The sequence below is a fragment of the Entelurus aequoreus genome, linkage group LG13 (assembly GCF_033978785.1).
Source record: "Entelurus aequoreus isolate RoL-2023_Sb linkage group LG13, RoL_Eaeq_v1.1, whole genome shotgun sequence".
Classification (NCBI taxonomy): domain Eukaryota; kingdom Metazoa; phylum Chordata; class Actinopteri; order Syngnathiformes; family Syngnathidae; genus Entelurus; species Entelurus aequoreus.
The window spans coordinates 62997565-63020155 of record NC_084743.1 but is presented as its reverse complement, the minus strand read 5'-3'; the positions used below and the strand labels follow the sequence as shown (position 1 = coordinate 63020155).

At 36.5% G+C, this 22591-nt stretch overlaps 1 protein-coding gene across 1 annotated transcript in view; it reads right to left on the bottom strand.

Annotated features, from left to right (window-relative positions):
* The window catches only part of LOC133663948 (acetylcholinesterase-like), a 30421-nt gene that overhangs the window by 6900 nt on the left and 930 nt on the right, over window positions 1-22591 (bottom strand). The window contains exons 2-7 of the mRNA XM_062068688.1: window positions 20503-20802; window positions 14036-14264; window positions 11528-11660; window positions 11287-11438; window positions 7288-7474; window positions 1697-2007 (exon numbers count right to left, since the gene is read on the bottom strand). Of these exons, the coding sequence (XP_061924672.1) occupies window positions 1697-2007; window positions 7288-7474; window positions 11287-11438; window positions 11528-11660; window positions 14036-14264; window positions 20503-20794 (1304 nt within the window). The 5' untranslated portion in view covers window positions 20795-20802. The remainder of the gene's footprint in view (window positions 1-1696; window positions 2008-7287; window positions 7475-11286; window positions 11439-11527; window positions 11661-14035; window positions 14265-20502; window positions 20803-22591) is intronic.

Sequence of the window (22591 nt, the reverse complement as noted above, 5' to 3'; positions counted from 1 at the left end):
ACGAAGCAAGTGTCGTTAGCAATAGCGAATATGCTAACACGTTTAGAAGTGTATGTGTTAGTATTACTAACTTACAATGACATTCTTTTTGTATTGTTTCGGTTTCGTAAATTCACCCAAAATGGTCACCGTGGAGTTATTGAGTCTGTGATTCACAATAGAAAAAGGAGAGAGTACATAGTTCTGTGAGGTCTGGTTGCTAAGTTGCTAAGTTAGCTTCAATGGCGTCGTTAGCACAGCATTGTTAACCTTCGCCAGCCTGGAAAGCATTAACCGTGTATTTACACGTCCACGGTTTAATAGTATTGTTGATTTTCTTTCTATCCTTCCAGTCAGGGGTTTATTTATTTTGTTTCTATCTTCATTTGAGAACGATGCTATCGCGCTAGCTCAGTAGCTAAGTGTGTCACCGATGTATTGTCTTGGAGATAAGTCACTTTAAATGTCCATTTCGCGTGCTCGACTCTCATTTTCAAGAGGATATAGTATCCGAGGTGGTTTAAAATACAAATCCGTGATTCACAATAGAAAAAGGAGAGAGTACATAGTTCTGTGAGGTCTGGTTGCTAAGTTGCTAAGATAGCTTCAATGGCGTCGTTAGCACAGCATTGTTAACCTTCGCCTGCCTGGAAAGCATTAACCGTGTATTTACATGTCCACGGTTTAATAGTATTGTTGATTTTCTTTCTATCCTTCCAGTCAGGGGTTTATTTGTTTTGTTTCTATATGCAGTTAAAGCACAATGCTATCACGTTAGCTCGTAGCTAAAGCATTTCGCCGATGTATTGTCGTGGAGATAAAAGGCACTGAATGTCCATTTCGCGTTCTCGACTCTCATTTTCAAGAGGATATAGTATCCGAGGTGGTTTAAAATACAAATCCGTGATCCACAATAGAAAAAGGAGAGAGTGTGGAATCCAATGAGCCAGCTTGTACCTAAGTTACGGTCAGAGCGAAAAAAGATACGTCCATCACTGCCTCTCAAGTCCTTCACTGTAACGTTCCTCATCTACGAATCTTTCATCCTCGCTCAAATTAATGGGGTAATCGTCACTTTCTCGGTCCGAATCTCTCTCGCTCCATTGTAAACAATGGGGAATTGTGAGGAATACTAGCTCCTGTGACGTCACGCTACTTCCGGTACAGGCAAGGCTTTTTTTTTATCAGCGAGCAAAAGTTGCGAACTTTATCGTCGATTTTCTCTACTAAATCCTTTCAGCAAAAATATGGCAATATCGCGAAATGATCAAGTATGACACATAGAATGGATCTGCTATTCCCGTTTAAATAAAAAAAAATCATTTCAGTAGGCCTTTAAATACTAGATACTATAGTTCGTAAAATATGGTATATTGTGTGTTCATTTTATTATTATTTTTTTAAATAAAACTTGAACAATTCCAGTATGTGCATCAGCACTTTTTGAGCACATTTAATATTATCGTGATAGTAACGATCGTCATAATATTAGTTGACGATAACCAGCCTATGAAATGTTAATATCTTGACATTCCTACTTGACGACTTCTTTAAGCTTTAAATAATGACAAATAAGGAAGCAAGACCACACAAAAGGGCCTTAACATTTGCAGTTTAAAAATAGATACGTGATAATTTAGTATTTCCTACAAAACAAATCCTACCCAAACTCCACAAGATTTACCCACGTCAATCCACTTCAGGTACGTGCAGTTACCTTTGCGCAAACTCCAGCGGAGGACAAACAAAATATTGGTCTCCAATCAGACTTCCAAGAGAGTCACGGTTTTTCATCCTGTTATTTTCATCTGTCCAATCGGTGTACTGGAAAATTGCTGCGTCTGCTGCCACAGAGCCAACGTCTGCCATAACAATCTGCAAACCTTCCGTGAACTCCTTCCTGGTGATGAGACCCTGGCCGGTGTTGCTAAATCCAGGCATTCCGTACGCTAAAAAGTAAGTCCCTTCATCCTTGTTTAATCCAATCAACAATTCTTTCTTCGGGAAGTCGGTACTTTGCAGCAGCACCTGCCATGAAATTACAAAGAAAAAATTAGACTTTTTTTGTTTGAAACTCTTTCGTTCTGTTTATTCAGTTTTCAGGTTCCACACGGACTTCTACCCAAGTCTCTCCACTTTTGAATCTGGACATGATTTTACTGATTTAACCCCACCCGATTTATTTAATCTTAAATAATAGTTTTTTTCAGGAAAACGTTTTATAGTTGAATCCAATTCTTAAGATTGTGCTAAATCTATGGGTTAGGGTTAGCTGAGGTAATGGAAACACCCACAAATAAACAAATCTCATTTACGACTTTAAAGAAAAATGATAAAACACTCAGATAAAAAACAAAAACACAAACACAAATAACCCTTGTGTGGTGTTCGGGTCTGTGGGACTCGTTTTCGATTTTTATTAAAAGAAAAATGATACAATTAATTAATTTTTCAAACTGAGACTCACTGGCTTTGGCTCATTTTCTGTGAAGAACATATATCAGAATACATATTTAATGAACACACACCATACACCCCCCTTACACATTTCTATTACCACTGGCCCCGAGGCTAATAGAAGTGTGGAAATTGATGTTCTATGTACCACACGCAAACACACACACACAGCAGGCCGAGACAGGAGGAGGACAGAGTGTAGGTACACAGAACATCAGAGGGTCAAATGTGCGAGAACATGAGAACAGACAGTGTTGACAAACAATGTTGCAACCTTGTGTGGGAACCGCAGGTGCAGAAACACAAAAGTAGAATCCTTTTGGATGCAGAAACTGGCAGAGAAATTTCCATGCAACGTTCATATTGTTGTTACTCAGCCAGCGTTTGTGGGTCTGATGGACCCGTTGCATTTTGTGGCTTTTAATGCCTCACAATCAAACACTTTTATGTTAAAATACTGAACAGATGTTTATTGGGATAAGGTAAACATCTGTTCAATTTTAAGCGTAGTATCTAGGCCCCACACCGTCATATATAAGCTAATGGACACAATCCATAAATGGTAACTAGTTAGCTTTGTGAACATCATTGATTGTTTTAGCTATGCATTAAATACGGGAAACGACCTGTGGTGGTTCAAACAAAATGAGTTTGGCCTTACTTTAAATACTAAAAGCCAGTTTTTAAGTTTAAGAAACTTTTATATGACTTTTTTCTTCGTCGTCCTCTTGATTGTTGAGCTTGTCAACTGACTGATGCATTACCGCCCCAAGTGGTGGAAAAGTGTATAACAACTGAGGCCTATAAGGACCATAGCTGAGAAAAACACTGGTCGAGGTCCACGTTTCCGTATAGCTGGCATGTTAAAAGGTAGGCCAGGGCCAAAAACTAATTTTGCTCGACAATATATTGACCTACAAATCATTGATGATTAGGAATATATACAGACTACCGTTATTTGTTTGGTACCGGTTCCTAAATAGGTCGGACCATGAGGACCGTGAAGATTCTGGACTAACGCTACTGCTATCGGTATTTTTTGTTCAAACTGACCAACTGTCACATTCAGATCAGCTGCCACTGCTACACATTACAATCAGCTTTAAATAATGACAAATAAGGAAGCAACACCACACAAAAGTTTGTAACACAATACAAATTCCTCAAAGTCACGCTCGCTGTGTCGGTTTGAAGTTATGCACTTTACTCATGACAAGTTTTTACAGTGCATTACTGCAAATTGGAAATGATTACCACTGTTATTTTTACCGTAAAATTCTGGCGACTGAGCCGCCAGTTTTTGTTTACAGTAACATCGGTTGTCGTTGTTTTTACAGTGCATTACTGTAAATTAAAAAAAGGTACCACTTATATTTTGACAGCAAAATGCTGGCAACTGAGTTATCATTTGTTTTACCGTAAAAATTACAATCATTGTTTTGACTTTGCATTACTATATTTAATTAATATTTGCATGTCTCATGACACATTATCTGCATGTAATATCCGCTGCATTTCTCATAGTTGTTTGTGTGCCATGTTGTTCCAGACCACAGCAAACATTACCCAGCTTGCCAAAGATTGTAATAAATCCATTAGAAGAAGACAGCCTGCCGTTTCCTTAAACTTAAACACACACATCTATACCTTTGACCTTTCTACAATGTTGCAAAAATGTGTAGAATAAAAATTAAAATACAACATTTATGTCAATGAAGATTTGCATCAGCCTTTGATAGTTGGCTAATATAGAAAATATAGACACTTACATCATGTGTTGCCTTCATTATAACACTTATAAAAGACTTGTAAAGTCATCTTGATAGTAGGCTAATATAGCTAATGAAGACACTTACATAATGTGTTGCCGTCATTATAACACTTATAAAACACTTTTTTAAAGTAATTTTGATAGTGGGCTAATATAGCTAATATAGACACTTACATCATGTGTTGCCTTCATTATAACACTTATAAAAGACTGTTAAAGTCATCTTTATAGTAGGCTAATATAGCTAATATAGATACTTACATAATGTGTTGCCATCATTATAACACTTATAAAATACTTTTAAAGTCATTTTGATAGTAGGCTAACATAGCTAATATAGACACTTGCATCATATGTTGCCTTCATTATAACACTTAAAAAATACTTTTAAAGTAATTTTGATAGTAGGATAATATAGCTAATATAGACACTTGCATCATATGTTGCATTCATTATAACACTTATAAAATACTTTTAAAGTCATCTTGATAGTAGGCTAATATAGCTAATGAAGACACTTACATAATGTGTTGCCGTCATTATAACACTTATAAAACACTTTTTTAAAGTAATTTTGATAGTAGGCTAATATAGCTAATATAGACACTTGCATCATATGTTGCATTCATTATAACACTTATAAAATACTTTTAAAGTCATCTTTATAGTAGGCTAATATAGCTAATATAGACACTTACATCATGTGTTGCCTTCATTATAACACTTATAAAAGACTTGTAAAGTCATCTTGATAGTAGGCTAATATAGCTAATGAAGACACTTACATAATGTGTTGCCGTCATTATAACACTTATAAAATACTTTTAAAGTCATCTTGATGGTAGGCTAATATAGCTAATATAGACACTTACATCATGTGTTGCCTTCATTATAACACTTATAAAATACTTTTAAAGTCATCTTGATGGTAGGCTAATATAGCTAATATAGACACTTACATCATGTGTTGCCTTCATTATAACACTTATAAAATACTTTTAAAGTCATTTTGATAGTAGGCTAATATAGCTAATATAGATACTTACATAATGTGTTGCCTTCATTATAACACTTATAAAAGACTTGTAAAGTCATCTTGATAGTAGGCTAATATAGCTAATATAGACACTTACATCATGTGTTGTCTTCATTATAACACTTAAAAAAGACTGTTAAAGTCATCTTTATAGTAGGCTAATATAGCTAGTATTAATACTTACATAACGCGTTACCTTCATTATAACACTTATAAAATACTTTTAAAGTAATTTTGATAGTAGGCTAATATAGCTAATATAGACACTTACATCATGTGTTGCCTTCATTATAACACTTAAAAAAGACTGTTAAAGTCATCTTTATAGTAGGCTAATATAGCTAATATAGATACTTACATAATGTGTTGCCTTCATTATAACACTTATAAAATACTTTTAAAGTAATTTTGATAGTAGGCTAACATAGCTAATATAGACACTTGCATCATATATTGCCTTCATTATAACACTTAAAAAATACTTTTAAAGTCATTTTGATAGTAGGCTAATATAGCTAATATAGACACTTGCATCATATGTTGCATTCATAATAACACTTATAAAATACTTTTAAAGTCATCTTGATAGTAGGCTAATATAGCTAATATAGACACGTCCATCATGTGTTGCCTTCATTATAACACTTATAAAATACTTTTAAAGTAATTTTGATAGTAGGCTAATATAGCTAATATAGACACTAACATCATGTGTTGCCTTCATTATAACACTTATAAAATACTTTTAAAGTAATTTTGATAGTAGGCTAATATAGACACTTACATCATATATTGCCTTCATTATAACACTTACAAAATACTTTTAAAGTCATTTTGATATTAGACTATTATAGCTAATATAGACACTTGCATCATGTGTTGCCTTCATTATAACACTTATAAAATACTTTTAAAGTAATTTTGATAGTAGGCTAATATAGCTAATATAGACACTTGCATCATATGTTGCCTTCATTATAACACTTATAAAATACTTTTAAAGTCATCTTGATAGTAGGCTAATATAGACACTTACATCATGTGTTGCCTTCATATAACACTTATAAAATACTTTTAAAGTCATTTTGATAGTAGGCTAACATAGCTAATATAGACACTTGCATCATATGTTGCCTTCATTATAACACTTAAAAAATACTTTTAAAGTCATTTTGATAGTAGGCTAATATAGCTAATATAGACACTTGCATCATATGTTGCATTCATTATAACACTTATAAAATACTTTTAAAGTCATTTTGATAGTAGGATAATATAGCTAATATGGACACTTGCATCATATGTTGCATTCATTATAACACTTATAAAATACTTTTAAAGTCATCTTGATAGTAGGCTAATATAGCTAATATAGACACTTACATCATGTGTTGCCTTCATTATAACACTTATAAAATACTTTTAAAGTCATCTTGATGGTAGGCTAATATAGCTAATATAGACACTTACATCATGTGTTGCCTTCATTATAACACTTATACAATACTTTTAAAGTCATCTTGATAGTAGGCTAATATAGACACTTACATCATGTGTTGCCTTTATTATAACACTTATGAAATACTTTTAAAGTCATTTTGGTAGTAGGCTAATATAGCTAATATAGACACTTGCATCATATGTTGCCTTCATTATAACACTTAAAAAGACTTTTAAAGTCATTTTGATAGTAGACTAATATAGCTAATATATACACTTACGTCAAATGTTGCCTTCTATATAACACTTATAAAAGACTTTTAAAGTCATTTGGATAATAGGCTAATATACTGTAGGTAATATAGACACATACATTCATTATAGCACTTATATTAGGCTTTTACATTTTTTGCGGCTCCAGACAGATTTTTGTTTTTGTATTTGTGTTTGCCGACCCCTGGGTTTAATGATGGCAGTTTTTTGCCGTAAAATCTATTGTAGTGGTTTTTATACACATATTTTTTGTACAATAGTTATATTGAAAGCATGAAGCATGCAACGGCCCGTCACACAGTACTTTAAACTGAATCAAAGCCACACCTACTTCGGGTTCATCCGGTAGGAAGTAGCCGTCGACAATGGGCACAAAGGGCATGGCCAAAAAAGATGTCTCTGGGAGAACATCGAATTGCTTTGAGGCTATGCTCCGTGCATCAACCTTCTGCAGGCACGTGTCCAGATGGGCTGGGGGATCCGTGGGACACCCCAGTAATGTTGCGAGCATCACGGACCTGGGTGGAAAAATCGGTTATACAATGACACGCCACTGCTAAACATCAAATGGATGGGACAATGAATAATAACAACGTCAGATTGTGTCAACTGGGGATGCGCATAATATAATCAATAAAGATTAGGTGCAAATGATTGATGATGAAGTGCTTCATGAAGCAAGTGAAGTGATTATGCGTTAGTCGACTGCAACCCACAGAGACTCTGTTGATTCAGTCTCAAATAGTTTGGGGTCTAAAGAACACAATTTCAACAGTGAGAAGTTTTTGTTTTTTTTAAGTCATTGGAGCTAGTCTTTAATAATTTCAAAGGTACACTGCAAAAACTGAAATCTAAGTAAGATTAAATATCTCAAATAAGGGTGATATTTGCTTATTTTCTCTCTGATAAGATAATTCTTCTCACTAAGCAGATTTTATGTTAGAGTGTTTTACTTGTTTTAAGGGTTTTGGTCCTAAAAATTATCTCAGTAATATATTACAGCTTGTTGCTGAGATTGTATGACCTATATTGAGTAAAACATGTTTGGAATTAGAATATCAACTGTTGCAAAGCTGTCTCATCAACACTCACAAGTATACAACTACTTTTTTAAAGTAATAATGTCTTACTTCAAGCATGAACAAAAAATCATGATGCCAAGCACATATCATTATGTCAAGATAATGGCACTAGCATTTAATTAATTTAAGAATATTTTTCAACATATTGAGCAAAAAGGTCTATTTTTTTTCTACCAAGAAAAGTGCACTTGTTATTAGTGAGAATATACTTATTTTAAGCTGTTTTTGGGTTCATTGAGGTTAGCTAATTTTACTTGTTTTGGAAAGTCTTGACAAGCCACATTTTCTTGTTCTATTGGCAGATAAGTTTGCTTAGTTCAAATAAAATACCACTAATTTTTGTATTTTTTTTCTTGTTTTTGAACACTGACTTTTTGCAGTGTAAATGTCACTCATAACTAAATAACTATTTTCTGTGAGACAAGAACACACTGTGCATTCCAAATAGTAAAATGCTGCTAGTATGAGGCAACTGAGGATTTAACTATTCCTACAAAGTGGTCTAAAAGAACAAAACAAAAAACCGCAACAACACTTGATCGTGGTCAAAAGTTGACATACACTTGTAAAGAACATAATGTCATGGCTGTCTTGAGTTTCCAATATTTTCTACAACTCTTATTTTTATGTGATAAAGTGATTGGATTTGTCACAAAAAAAAACATTCATGAAGTTTGGTTCTTTTATGAATTTATTATGGGTCTACTGAAAATGTGACCAAAATCTGCTGGGTCAAAAGTCTACATACAGCAATGTTCACTGCAAAAAGTCAGTGTTCAAAAACAAGAAAAAAAAATTACAAAAATTAGGGGTATTTTATTTGAACTAAGCAAAATTATCTGCCAATAGAACAAGAACATTTGGCTTGTCAAGACTTTCCAAAGCAAGTAAAATTAGCCAACCTCAATGAACCCAAAAATAGCTTAAAATAAGTATATTCTCACTAATAACAAGTGCACTTTTCTTGGTAGAAAAAAAAACTAGACCTTTTTGCTCAATATGTTGAAAACTATTCTTAAATTAATTAAATGCTAGTGCCATTATCTTGACATAATGATATGCGCTGTGTTTTGATTGATTGATTGAAACTTTTATTAGTAGATTGCACAGTACAGTACGCATTCCGTACAATTGACCACCCGAATACGTTTTTCAACTTGTTTAAGTCGGGGTCCACGTTAATCAATTCATGGTAAAAGTATTACCTTACAAAGGCATTCTTTTTGTATTGTTTCAGTTTCGTAAATTCACTGAAACGTCACCGTGGATTTATTGAGTGAGTCTGTTTGCTGATTGAAGAGCTAGCTTCCGTAGCAAGCGGGTCCATGACGATTACTTTTGTTTTGTTTGATCAGCCGTTTTACTACCGTGTTTCAGGCACTGTTTGGAAACAACATTTACAAAATATTTCCATGTAAATAACTAATTTGACAACATTTATATATTTGTCTTATAATCCGGTGCGGCTAATATATGAAAACTATTTTTGTTAGAATAATCATGTATATATTATCACACAGCTTTATGCTTAAGGGCCGTTGCTATAGTTATTATATGTATTTTTTCTATCTGTGCTTGCCAGCCGTCTCATATCAGTGTTGTGTCCAGACTCGGTCTGCTGACTGCCAAGGCCGAGCATCGGGTACCGGGACGCAGACAAAGCAGAGACGGGGCGATATCACCAGCGTCAATACATCTGCATTTTTGTATAATCATATATTGTGTCTAACTGGAGCTGTCGAGATTACCGCCTTCCCTCAGCGACAGCTTCAGTGATGCAACCAGGGACCTCCCAAATAAATAGAGGAATCACGTGGGCTGGACTTTTAGAACGTAGTTTGGATCTGTAACTAGAATACAGCCCAAAACACGTGTCTCCTCATTGAGCCAAATTGAACTCTGTCTCTGCATGATTCCTTGCTTCTCGTCTGTTTAATACAGGGATGCCTAAACTTTTTCCACTGAGGGCCATACACGGAAAAATTTAAGCATGCGGGGGCCATTTTGATATGTTTCATTTTCAAACCTTAACAAAATATATGGATTTTTTTCTTTTTAACCTTTAGGGCTCCCGGGGAGTATAAAGGGTCTCAGTCATTAAACTGTTAAAAATAAGTCAAATTATTATTATTTTTTTTTATTTAACGCTTACAGTAAATCTCTATCAACTTTAGGTTGATATAAAGTAACAAAAAAAAAAAAAAGGTTTTCTGTCAAAGACAACTTTGTTTTTTTATAGTAACACTGAAATATGCAGTATTTAGTAATTAGAGCCTTAAAAGATCAATAATGCAGGACACCATTGATTTTAATTATTTAATATTTTTGAATAATCACAGTGAAAAGTTAAATAAAATCCTACTAAATATATTTGGGATCCACAAGGTCCCCCACTCATAAAGTGATACATTTTTATTAGTTTTTTTTTACTTTTAACACTTAAATTACGAGATCAACTTCAGATATATCTGTCGATTTTACGTTTGAACTATTATTTTGTTTGTTTTATGCTCTTTTGTCGAATAAAACTTTGATGTTTTTATATGGCAACCACACAATATATGCAATATTTTTTCCACATAAAACATTTTAAAGTGATATTTTTTAACTAATAATTCATTATAACATAGATTTTTAGTCTTTTTTTTCTTTTTAGCAATGGCAAAAAAAAGAAAAATAAACAAAGACAAAAGAAAAAAAACAGCCTGCATGGCAGATTTGTGTCAACATTGCAACTTTTTTCTTGTTAGATATCACCTCATTCCACTTTTTTTTAAATGTTTTTTTAAATGTTTGCAATATTATCAATTTTGCAATTTTTGCAGAATGTATTATTTTTCATCGTATTTTTAGAATGTGCCGTGGGGCCGTTAAAAAATTACCTGCGGGCCGCAAATGGCCCCCGGGCCGCACTTTGGACACCCCTGGTTTAATAGATGTCATCAGTGTTTGAACCTGACAATTTTTTTCTTCAAAAATGTAGTGGGTGCGGCTTATATACGGGTGCGCTCTATACTCCAGAAATTACAGTAATACTGTAAATATTATCTGGAATGTGCATGTTACTATATATTACATACATACTTACAGCATGTAAATGTTTTATAGACGAAATAGGTTATATTCCTATTACCTGCAGTTAGTTTTTTACGATCTATTCACAGAAAGGGGAAAGACGTGTGTTCTTATGTGTTTTGTGAATGATGTGCAAAATTCAATGGACACGTCAACAAACATAAAGGCATTACCTTTCATAGGCGACTGTCTTGCTCAGAGTTGCCCAGGGCGCATTGGGGGCTCCGCTCTGCATGACAGCCCTTTGAAAAAGATCACGACTCCCCGGGGAGAGGAGCTGGAAGCCTACAGATGCTGAGCCAGCACTCTCTCCAAAAATCGTGACCTGAACAGTGCAGTAAATCAAGAGCCTCTTAAAATAAGACACCTTTTCAACTTTAACCAATGCTGTGTAACACCGAAGAAGTGGCTTACCTGTGAAGGATCCCCTCCAAAAGCTGCGATATTACTGGCCACCCACTGGAGGGCTAGGCGCTGGTCCAACAGGCCTGCATTACCCCGGATGTTGTTGTGGTCAGGCAAAGCCAAGAAACCAAGCGCACCAACTCTGTTTATAGACCATCGCAACAATTGGACAGTGCAAAGTCAATTCTCACACACATTGAAGCTCAAATTTGGAGTTTGACCTTTCATTTCATTTGGAATAAAGAACAAAAAGGAAAAATATGGCTTTAGGTGTTAAGTGGGCGCTGGAATGGTACTTTTGCCTGACTTAGGCGCTATTCCCCTTTCGTCTCTTAGCTCCCGCTGGTCTATGATCACACTGTGCAATTAGTGCAATGGTATGTTTAACCTAAAATGCCTAAAGCTGCGGCAAAATTTTTTGTTTTTTATTAACTTGTGACTTTATAAATGTGTTGTCAGTTTTCGTTACCGAATCAACTTTAAACTAATTGTATTTGTTTTTAAATGTCTAAACAACCTTGCGCCAACATATCTCTCCGGCCTCCTTCAGCCTTACTGCCCCACCCGATCCCTAAGATCAGCCGATCAGCTGCTACTGACGGTCCCTGACACAAGGCTGAAGCTTAGAGGTGACAGAGCTTTCGCCGCTGCTGCTCCCAAGCTCTGGAACGACCTACCTCTGAGTGTTAGACAAGCCTCCTCTCTTCCTGTTTTTAAATCTCTCTTAAAAACATACTTTTATTTCATGGCTTTTAACACTGAGTGATATCCATCCTGCAATGGCGCCCCGTAATACACCTGCTGTGAACCTGTTTTTATGTTTTAGTTATTTTATTTATTTATTTTTTATCGTGTTCTGTTTGTGTTGTGTTGTGTTTGCTCGGTACTCGTATTATCTTTTAACCTGCCCATAGTACAGCACTTTGGCTACCCCTGTGGTAAATTTTAAATGTGCTTTATAAATAAAGTTGATTTGATTTGATTTGATTAAAGTGTTAATTGTAACCCTGACCTTGAATGCCAAAACAACAAGAGGATAGACAAAAAGAAGGTTATTGACTAGGGCGCAATTTTTCGCAGATCCCAAATACGCGGCAGGCCCATATTACACCAGTTTTAAAATCACTGCATTGGCTCGCTGTGTGTTCCAGAATCGATTTTAAGATTTGTATTTTTTTTACCGGTTTTTAAATGCCTTAATGGTCTTAGGCCTTCTTATCTTTCCAAGGTTGCTTTCAGGCGTCCTAATTGTCATAATTATTCCAAAAGTCCGGATCCATACCTCACGGGGAGGCGTCATTCTATTATTACGCATTTATTGTTGTACATATATATATATATATATATATATATATATATATATATATATATATATATATATATATATATATATATATATATATATATATATATATATAAAACTGCATTTATTACATCCATCCATCCAATTTCTTCCGCATATCCGAGGTCGGGTCGCAGGGGCAGTAGCCTATGTAGAGAAGCCCAGACTACCCTCTCCCCATCCACTTCGTCCAGCTCTTCCCGGGGGATCCTGAGGCGTTCCCAAGCCAGCCGGGATACATAGTCTTCCCAACGTGTCCTGGGTCTTCCCCGTGGCCTCCTACCGATCGGACGTGCCCTAAACAAAGCGTCCGGGTGGCATCCTGACCAGATGCCCGAACCACCTCATCTGGCTCCTCTCGATGTGGAGGAGCAGCGGCTTTACTTTAAGCTCCCCCCGGATGACAGAGCTTCTCACCCTATCTCCAAGGGAGAGCCCCGCCACCCGGCGGACGAAACTCATTTCGGCCGCTTGTACCCGTGATCTTGTCCTTTCGGTCATAACCCAAAGCTCATGACCATAGGTGAGGATGGGAACGTAGATCGACCGGTAAATTAAGAGCTTTGCCTTCCGGCTCAGCTCCTTCTTCACCACAACAGATCGATACAGCGTCCGTATTACTGAAGACGCCGCACCGATCCGCCTGTCGATCTCACGATCCACACTTCCCTCACTCGTAAACAAGACTCCGAGGTACTTGTACTCCTCCACATGGGGCAGGGTCTCTTCCCCAACTCGGAGATGACACTTCACCCTTTTCCGGGCGAGAACCATGGACTCGGACTCGGAGGTGCTGATTTTCATCGCAATCGCTTCACACTCGGCTGCGAGCCGATCCAGTGAGAGCTGAAGATCCTGGCCAGATGAAGCCATCAGGACCACATCATCTGCAAAAAGCAGAGACCTAATCCTGCAGCCACCAAACCGGATCCCCTCAGCGCCTTGACTGCGCCTAGAAATTATGTCCATAAAAGTTATGAACAGAATCGGTGACCAAGGGCAGCCTTGGCGGAGTCCAACCCTCACTGGAAACTGGTCCGCTATACTGCCGGCAATGTGGCAGTTTTTATTTATTACATGGGTTCAGTAAATTCATAAATTGATGGAACAACAGCAGGACAAAAGTCATGCAAACAGTTAATCATTATCAGTGATTAAATATAATAAATACTGACCTGTAATTCATTGATACCACAACCACACCTTCGGCTTTGCTCAGGTAGCGGCCGTCGTAAATGTCCAGAGAGGACGTTCCAGAGGTAAACGATCCCCCGTAGATCCAGACAAGGACGGGAACCAGCGGTGAGCTCTTACCGGTTTTGCTGGAAGTGGTCCAGACATTTAGGTACAGGCAGTCCTCGCTCATTTCAGTGTTTGGGTTCCACATCTCCGCACCACTGAAACCTGTAAATGAAAAAGCTCATATGAATTATATAAAGGAAAAATGACTCAAACACTGTAAGTTCACGGTTAGTCATTTTATGACCCACTGTTATAAAAAGCTGGCGTACGTAGGTTCTGCCAGCAGCATATCTATTTATGTTTGCATGTCTATATTAGGAACATATTTTGCATATTTTCAGTGTACATATGCTTGGTAATATTTGGTTGCCAAACAACCACTCCTGACAGGTGGTTGTGTTCATAAATAGCAGGGTAGCCATGACCCAGGCCACTTCCTTCTACAGTAGGAGGCTTGAAAAAAAATTACAAATTACCTACAACCGTAACATAATAAAAATACACAATAGGTATATATAAGGTGTTTCAGTAAAAACAATTTAAAATAAAATAAAAAATAGCACCAGTTTATCGATCCTTTTGAAATGCCCTGAAATTCCCCCAAAGTGATTAGTTCAGGTAACCTCAGATCCTTTTGAAATTCCTCCCATGACCATGGAGCATCTTATCTGAAGGCTTTTTTTGTTTGTTATTTTCTTGTTTGCCAAGGTTACTGTTGGCTGGAGAAACCAACACGCCAAGGGTGTCCTGTGACCTTAAGCTGTAGCCACTGGAGTCTCCGACATATTAGATTATAAATGGGTGGGAACCAGACCAAGAAGAAAAAAACATTTCCATGGAGAAAAATCTGCGGACTGACAAGAATGCGGGGGATGGTGAGTGTGTTGTAACATAAATGAATGATTAAGATGAAAACAATCAAACACAGAGTGTGCAACTTGTGGATGACGGAACAGGCAGCGGACAGTAAGGAATCCTTTGGTGGTGTTTCTTTATTCATTTATAATTAATTATTACTATTACCGTATTTTTCGGACTATAAGTCACAGTTTTTTTGTGACTTATACTCAGGAGCGACTTATGTGTGAAATTATTAACACATTAGCGTAAAATATCAAATAATATTATTTAGCTCATTCACGTAAGAGACTAGACCAGGGGTCGGCAACCCAAAATGTTGAAAGAGCCATATTGGACCAAAAATACAAAAACAAATCTGTCTGGAGCCGCAAAAAATTAAAAGCCATATTACATACAGATAGTGTGTCATGAGATATAAATTGAATTAAGATGACTTAAAGGAAACTAAATGACCTCAAATATACCTACAAATGAGGCATAATGATGCAATATGTACATATAGCTAGCCTAAATAGCATGTTAGCATCGATTAGCTTGCAGTCATGCAGTGACCAAATATGTCTGGTTAGCACTCCACACAAGTCAATAACATCAACAAAACTCACCTTTGTGCATTCATGCACAACGTTACAAGTTTGGTGGAGAAAATGAGAGAGAAAAAGAAGTGGCATAAAACACGTCCTAGAAAGTCGGAGAAAGTTATACATGTAAACAAACTACGGTGAGTTCAAGGACCGCCAAAATTAGTAGGACAAAACGGACACTAAATACTCGAATCAGTGAAGCATGTTTAATATAAACAGTGTGCTTTATAACAATTAGGGAGGTTTGTGTCACGTTTGTCCTCCTACAGAAACATTATTAAAACATTTTTTTTTTTTTTTCCCCTCATCGTTTTCTATTTTTCATACATTTTTGAAAAAGCTCCAGAGAGCCACTAGGGCGGCGCTAAAGAGCCGCATGCTGCTCTAGAGCCGCGGGTTGCCAACCCCTGGACTAGACATATAAGATTTCATGGGATTTAGCGATTAGGAGTGACAGATTGTTTGGTAAACGTATAGCATGTTCTATATGTTATAGTTATTGGAATGACTCTTACCATAATATGTTACGTTAACATACCAGGCACGTTCTCAGTTGGTTATTTATGCCTCATATAACGTACACTTATTCAGCCTGTTGTTCACTATTCCTTATGTATTTTAAATTGCCTTTCAAATGTCTATTTTTGGTGTTGGGATACATAAAAAAAATTTCCCCCAAAAAAGCGACTTATACTCCAGTGCGACTTATATATGTTTTTTCCCTTCTTTATTATGCATTTTCGGCCGGAGCGTCTTATACTCCGAAAAACACGGTATTAGATATAATTTATCAAATGAGAACAGTAATGCTACCTCTCTGTTTAAAATGTATATTTTCTGCTGGATCTACTCTTTTTTTTTTTATGCTGCCCTTTTTTTTTTTGCTGCAGCTGTTACATCCATCCATCCATTTTCTACCGCTTGTCCTGTAATATTGTACACGGTAATTGGTTTGCTATTTATATTGTATATATTATATATAATATGTAAATATTGCATATATGTTTGTGGAGGGGGGCGTGGCCTGCGGACCTGCAGCAAAGCGGGGTGTGCCAGGACCGGCTTCGAGATCAGCGACAGGTGCGTAGATGGCCCACCTGGGCCTGCTTATCTAATCACCTGCCGCTCTGTTAAAAGGCAGCAGCCGGGGAGGAAAGAGGAGTTGGTGGTGGCCGCTGTCACCGCCGCGAGCTCGCTCGAGAGAGCCGTCAGGGGGTCGGCTTCCATCTCCTCGGGTGGTCCGGCCATGTTGGGCGCCAAATTGTGGAAGTTTCTTCCCTCCGGGTTCCTCGGACCACCAATCACCGACATGACCGCTCCGTTTCAGGGTTTAGACACTGTTTTATTTTTCGATAAGTCTTTTTTGTTCGTGCTTTTCAGCAAGTGTCTCTTAGTCTCTCTCTCGCTCTCGCTCCACCACCAACTCCTCTTTTCTCCCCGGGTGCTGCCTTTTATCAGAGCGACAGGTGATTAGATAAGCAGGCCCGGGTGGGCCATCTACGCACCTGTCGCTGATCTCGAAGCCGGTCCTGGCACACCCCGCTTCGCTGCAGGTCAGCAGGCCACACCCCCCTCCACAATGTTATATTTATATTGCTACCATGCTACATTTTTAGTCTACTTTATACATTTTGTTTCCGCCCTCTTTTTGTGAGCTTTTGTGCATTATCCTTTCCATCCTTATCCTTTCCATCCTTTGTAACTGAGCTACTGTGTGGAACTATTTCCCTGGTGGATCATTAAAGTTTGTCTAAGTCTAATTTGACAATGGGCTCTGAGTACAGTAGGAAGGGGAGTCATATGGCCCCATTCGTCGCAGTTTTCCTGACACATGAAACGTGTCAAATGTGCGGTGTTCAATATCCAGTTTTGCCACCAGGCGGCAGGTAGCGAGTTGAATATCTTAAAGTGTGTTTTGTGCCAATTCCAACTTTGATCAGAGCGTCGGTTGCATCATTTTCAGCAGACTGCGATGGAAATCGATTAACCCCCCCTCTTCCTCTCACGTGAGATCCACCCAGGAATGGGGCCATATGAACCCCTTCCCTACTTTCTGTGTTTTTACTGCCATCTAGTGTCTACTTTCAGGTATGTGCTGTATAAAACGAGTAAAACATCAACACAGTGTTTCTTTACTAATTTTTGTTGAAATCACTGTTAATAAATTCATAAAATCACAAGTTCATTTAAGTTTTTTTTTATCACTGTTACCAAATTCATAAAATCACATGTTCATTTAAGTTTTTTTTCGTATAATTTTAGTTTTTTTCCAAAGACGGAATACACTGCAACTTTTTCCGCAACTTCCTCAAAAATCTGCCACAAATTCAGGCATTTAAAAAAAAAAGCCTGCAAAGTCCAAAATTTACTGATAGTTTAATTCAGGGGTCAGCAACCCGCGGCTCTCGAGCCGCATGCGGCTCTTTGGTGCCGCCCTATTGGCTCCCTGGAGCATTTTTAAAAAAGGATTGAAAATGGAAAAAGATGTGGGAATTTTTTTTGTTTGTTTTAGTATGTTTTTTGTTGGACAACAAACATGAAACACACCTTCCCAATTGTTAGAAAGCCCCACTGTTTAATATGTTTGTGTGTATGCTTCTCTGATGAGAGTATTTGGTGAACATTGTTTTGTCCTACTAATTCCGGCGGTTCTTGAACTCACCATAGTGTGGACTGTGACGCAACAGTTTGTTTACATGTAAAATCTTCCATTCCTTCTATGTCTCATTTTGTCCACCAAAAGTTTTATACTGTGCGTGAATTCACAAAAGGGGCACTTTGTTGGTGTTATTGACTTGTTGGAGTGCTAATCAGTGCATGACTGCAAGTTAATAAATGCTAACATGCTATTTAGGCTAGCTGGATGAACATATTGCATCATTATGCCCCTTTTGTAGGTATATTTGCACTCATTTAATATCCTTTACGTTGATCCTCTTTGTATATAATGTAGTTGTGCATGTCTCATGACACATTATCTGTATGTAATATTGGCCGCATTTCAGATAGTTGTTTGTGTGCCAAGTTGTTCCAGACCACAGCAAACATTACCCAGCTTGCCAAAGATTGTAATAAATCTATTAAAAAAAGACAGCCTGCCGTTTTTTTTAACTTAGACACACGCATGTATACCTTTGGCCATTAAAAGACACACATATCCAGGAGTTATTTTACTAATGGTTTCTAATGTTGTAAAAATGCGTAGAATAAATATTAAATGTAAATATTTCTGTCAACGAAGATTTGCTTTAGCCTGCGACACATACTCATTTTGATAGTAGGCTGTTATAGCTAATGTAGACACTTACGTCATGTGTTGCCTTTATTATAACACTTATATAGTACGGCTTTTCATTTTTTTGCGGCTCCAGACAGATTTGTTTTTTGTATTTTTGGTCCAGTATGGCTCTTTCAACGTTTTGGGTTGCAGACTTCTGGTTTAGTTGATAATTGTATAGGGCAGTGATTATCAACCAATAGAGGTAAACAGGCTCCATCTAGTCTTACGCCAAACAATTACTCATTTAAATATTCAAACACAGTGTTACTTTTCACAAATGTGTGCAATGTTGCAGTGGCCAAACATATTAAATATACTTGCTTTGTTTTTTAATGAGTACTTAGGCCGACTACGCTACTGTAATTTAATGTTGGTCATTATGGTGGTACTTGGGAGTGTTTTCTGAGTTGGTAACTAGTGAAAATAGTTTGAGAAATACTGGTACAGGATGTGCGTATTATACCATATAATAGAGATGTCCGATAATATCGGCCGATAAATGCGTTAAAATTTAATATCGGAAATGATCGGTATCGTTTTTTTCATTATCGGTATCGTTTTTAATTTTTTTAAATTATTTTTTTATTTATTAAATCAACATAAAAACACACAAGATACACTTACAATTAGTGCACCAACCCAAAAAACCTCCCTCCCCCATTTACACTCATTCACACAAAAGGGTTGTTTCTTTCTGTTATTAATATTCTGGTTCCTACATTATATATCAATATATATCAATACAGTCTGCAAGGGATACAGTCCGTAAGCACACATGATTGTGCGTGCTGCTGGTCCACTAATAGTACTAACCTTTAACAGTTAATTTGACTCATTTTCATTAATTACTAGTTTCTATGTAACTGTTTTTATATTGTTTTACTATCTTTTTTATTCAAGAAAATGTTTTTAGTTTATTTATCGTATTTTATTAATTTTTTAAAAAAGTACCTTATCTTCACCATACCTGGTTGTCCAAATTAGGCATAATAATGTGTTAATTCCACGACTGCATATATCGGTTGATATCGGTATCGGTTGATATCGGTATCGGTAATTAAAGAGTTGGACATAATCGGAATATCGGATATCGGCAAAAAGCTATTATCGGACATCCCTACCATATAACTATTATTTTTTTTGTATATGAATTGTAGTACTGTTTATCAAATAGCCTTTTATATTCATATCATTTTTTGAGTGTCTTTTCCATGAATTGTTGTGTTTTCGTTTCAATGTTGTTAATTGTCTTGTGTGATGGACCCCAGAAAGACTAATACCTCCTTGGTGGCAACTAATGGGGAACTATTTTCAACAAAAATACGATACCACTACTACTCGTACTACTACTACTACTACTAACATTAAAGAAGGAAGACAGCTCATCATCTATTGTGCAAATGCCTTTGCGGGGTTTGTTCTAGTTTCACTTATTTCCACATGTTTGGGAATCATAACAGCCACTATTTGTAAGAATGCCAAAAAAATATATAGTTGTTGCAATACTACCGCAACTATCATCTATCATGCACTTTCCCAGTGTTGCTTCCTTGTTTCAAAATAAAAGCACAGGCTAAAGTGCCAGACACTCGACATGCCTGTAGGTAAACATATTCACTTTAGTAATGAGGGCAATTAAGGTTGGAGGTGAGAACTACAACCCATGATGTCATACCTGGATAGGTGACATCAGGAAACTGGAAGCAGGAATTTGGATATCGCCTCGCGTCTTTCACCCAGTTCCATCTTTCTGCAGGCTCTGGCGCTCGGAATCTCAGTTTGCCCAGGGGAGCTTTTCCATAAGGGATGCCAAGAAAGGCTCGGACATCACCACCCAGCACTTCGAGACGCATCCCTTGGACTTTCCCATTCCTGGTATCGACTATGAGGTCATCCCCCGTGGCAAGTGACGAGGACAAGAGTGCCGACGCCAGGAGAAGAGCGCAGGGCAGAACGTGTGTTGCCATTGGCAACCCTGGGCAGACATACATGCGTGATATTATGAACGTAATTATTATTGCTGTCCATGAATAGTCCAATATACACAAAAATGTGTTTTGGAAGCCTTGAATACTGACTGATACTGATATTAGGGTGATATCAGCATAAAGAATACATGCATTTATTATTTTGTAGTGTTATAAAGGGTTTGGTCAAGTGAAATTACTCAAACAGAACAGTACACTGCAAATGATTTGCCACTTTAACGTTTTATTTTTAGAAATGTTTCAGGATTTAAGAGATTTTTACTTATTTCTAGTCATTGTCCAACCTTTATTTTTATTTTTATTAATCAATCCAACGAAATAATACACAATAATACCATAATAATACAATTCCAATTCCAAAACCAAACCCAGCTCAGCGACATTCAGATTAGCAATCAACAGAGCAATTGAGAGGACACACAAACATGACACAAAACAATCCAAAAGTACTGATATTATCATCACAGCCATTTATAAAAAATAAAACCATTAAAAAAATTATCAATAGTGTCACACACTTGCATCGCATCTCATAAGCTTGAAAAACGTTGTGTCCAATATTTACCACAAATATATTGTCCAATCTTAATTTTAGTATTTATATTTATATTTTTTGTATTCAAGTTTAAAAATATTACAATTAAGAAAATAATGACTCAAATAAGATATTCTTACCACAAAGAAAACCTTGTTTAAAGATTCTGCAACATCTGGAGGATGCTTCATTTAACAATTGCTGGTTGAATGACGCTTGTTTTCAGAATCAAAATACTTATTTAGAGCCTTAAAGTCCTGCTAATTTCTAGGAATCCAAATCTCAATTTAAGGATGTCTTATCAAGTAAAATTATCTTCCGATGCAGTTAGTTAATTTCCCTAATTTTCAGTATTTTTGTTTCCAAAAATCTACTCTTTTGTTTTTTTTTATCAGCTATTTTTTATAGGTATAAATAACACTAGCCTATTTACTATTCACAGTCTGTTTTGGACTTATGCTGTCTTTAAGTTGAAGTGTAGTGGTATTTTTTTTTTTTTTTTTTTGGGGGTGCGACATCTAGTGGCCACAATAAAGTAAGCCCATGACGCAGTAAGTGGAGTGGTGCGGACACGTTTGTTACTGGATACTTTTTGTAATACGCTTCACTGCCTTGAAGACTTTGTATCTTTAAGTAATATGCGACCATAGATACTATGATGTTGTATTACACTGCAATGTTGCTCAATTAAGGACACTTATTATGTATGTCTACACTGTAAAAAAAAATTCTGTAAAAAAACGGTCATCTACTGGCGGCTACGGCTGCCAAACGAAAACCATAAAATTAAAGTAAAACATTGTAAACTAATTAATGATCAAAAACATTATATTTACAGAAATTTTCATGAAACGTTTTGCGGAAAAATATCGTAATTCTACAGATTTTTACTAAATTATTAAGATCAACCACCTTTAATAAAGTGACGATGCAAACAGTTCTGGCGAAAAATACCTTTATTCTACAGAGTTTTTCCAAATTATTACGATCAAACACCTTTAATGAAGTGACAATGCTGGCAGTTCCACAGAAAAATACCATTATTTTACAGATTTTTCCCGATTTGTTAATATCAACCACCTTTAATAAAGTGACGGTGCAAACAGTTCTGCAGAAAAAATACTTTTATTCTACAGTTAGATTGTTAGTATGGACATAGACTTTCATATAACAAGCTACATATTTAATGAAAGATAATTACTGTAATTTGACATGAATTTGAAAGTAATTTAAGAAAACAG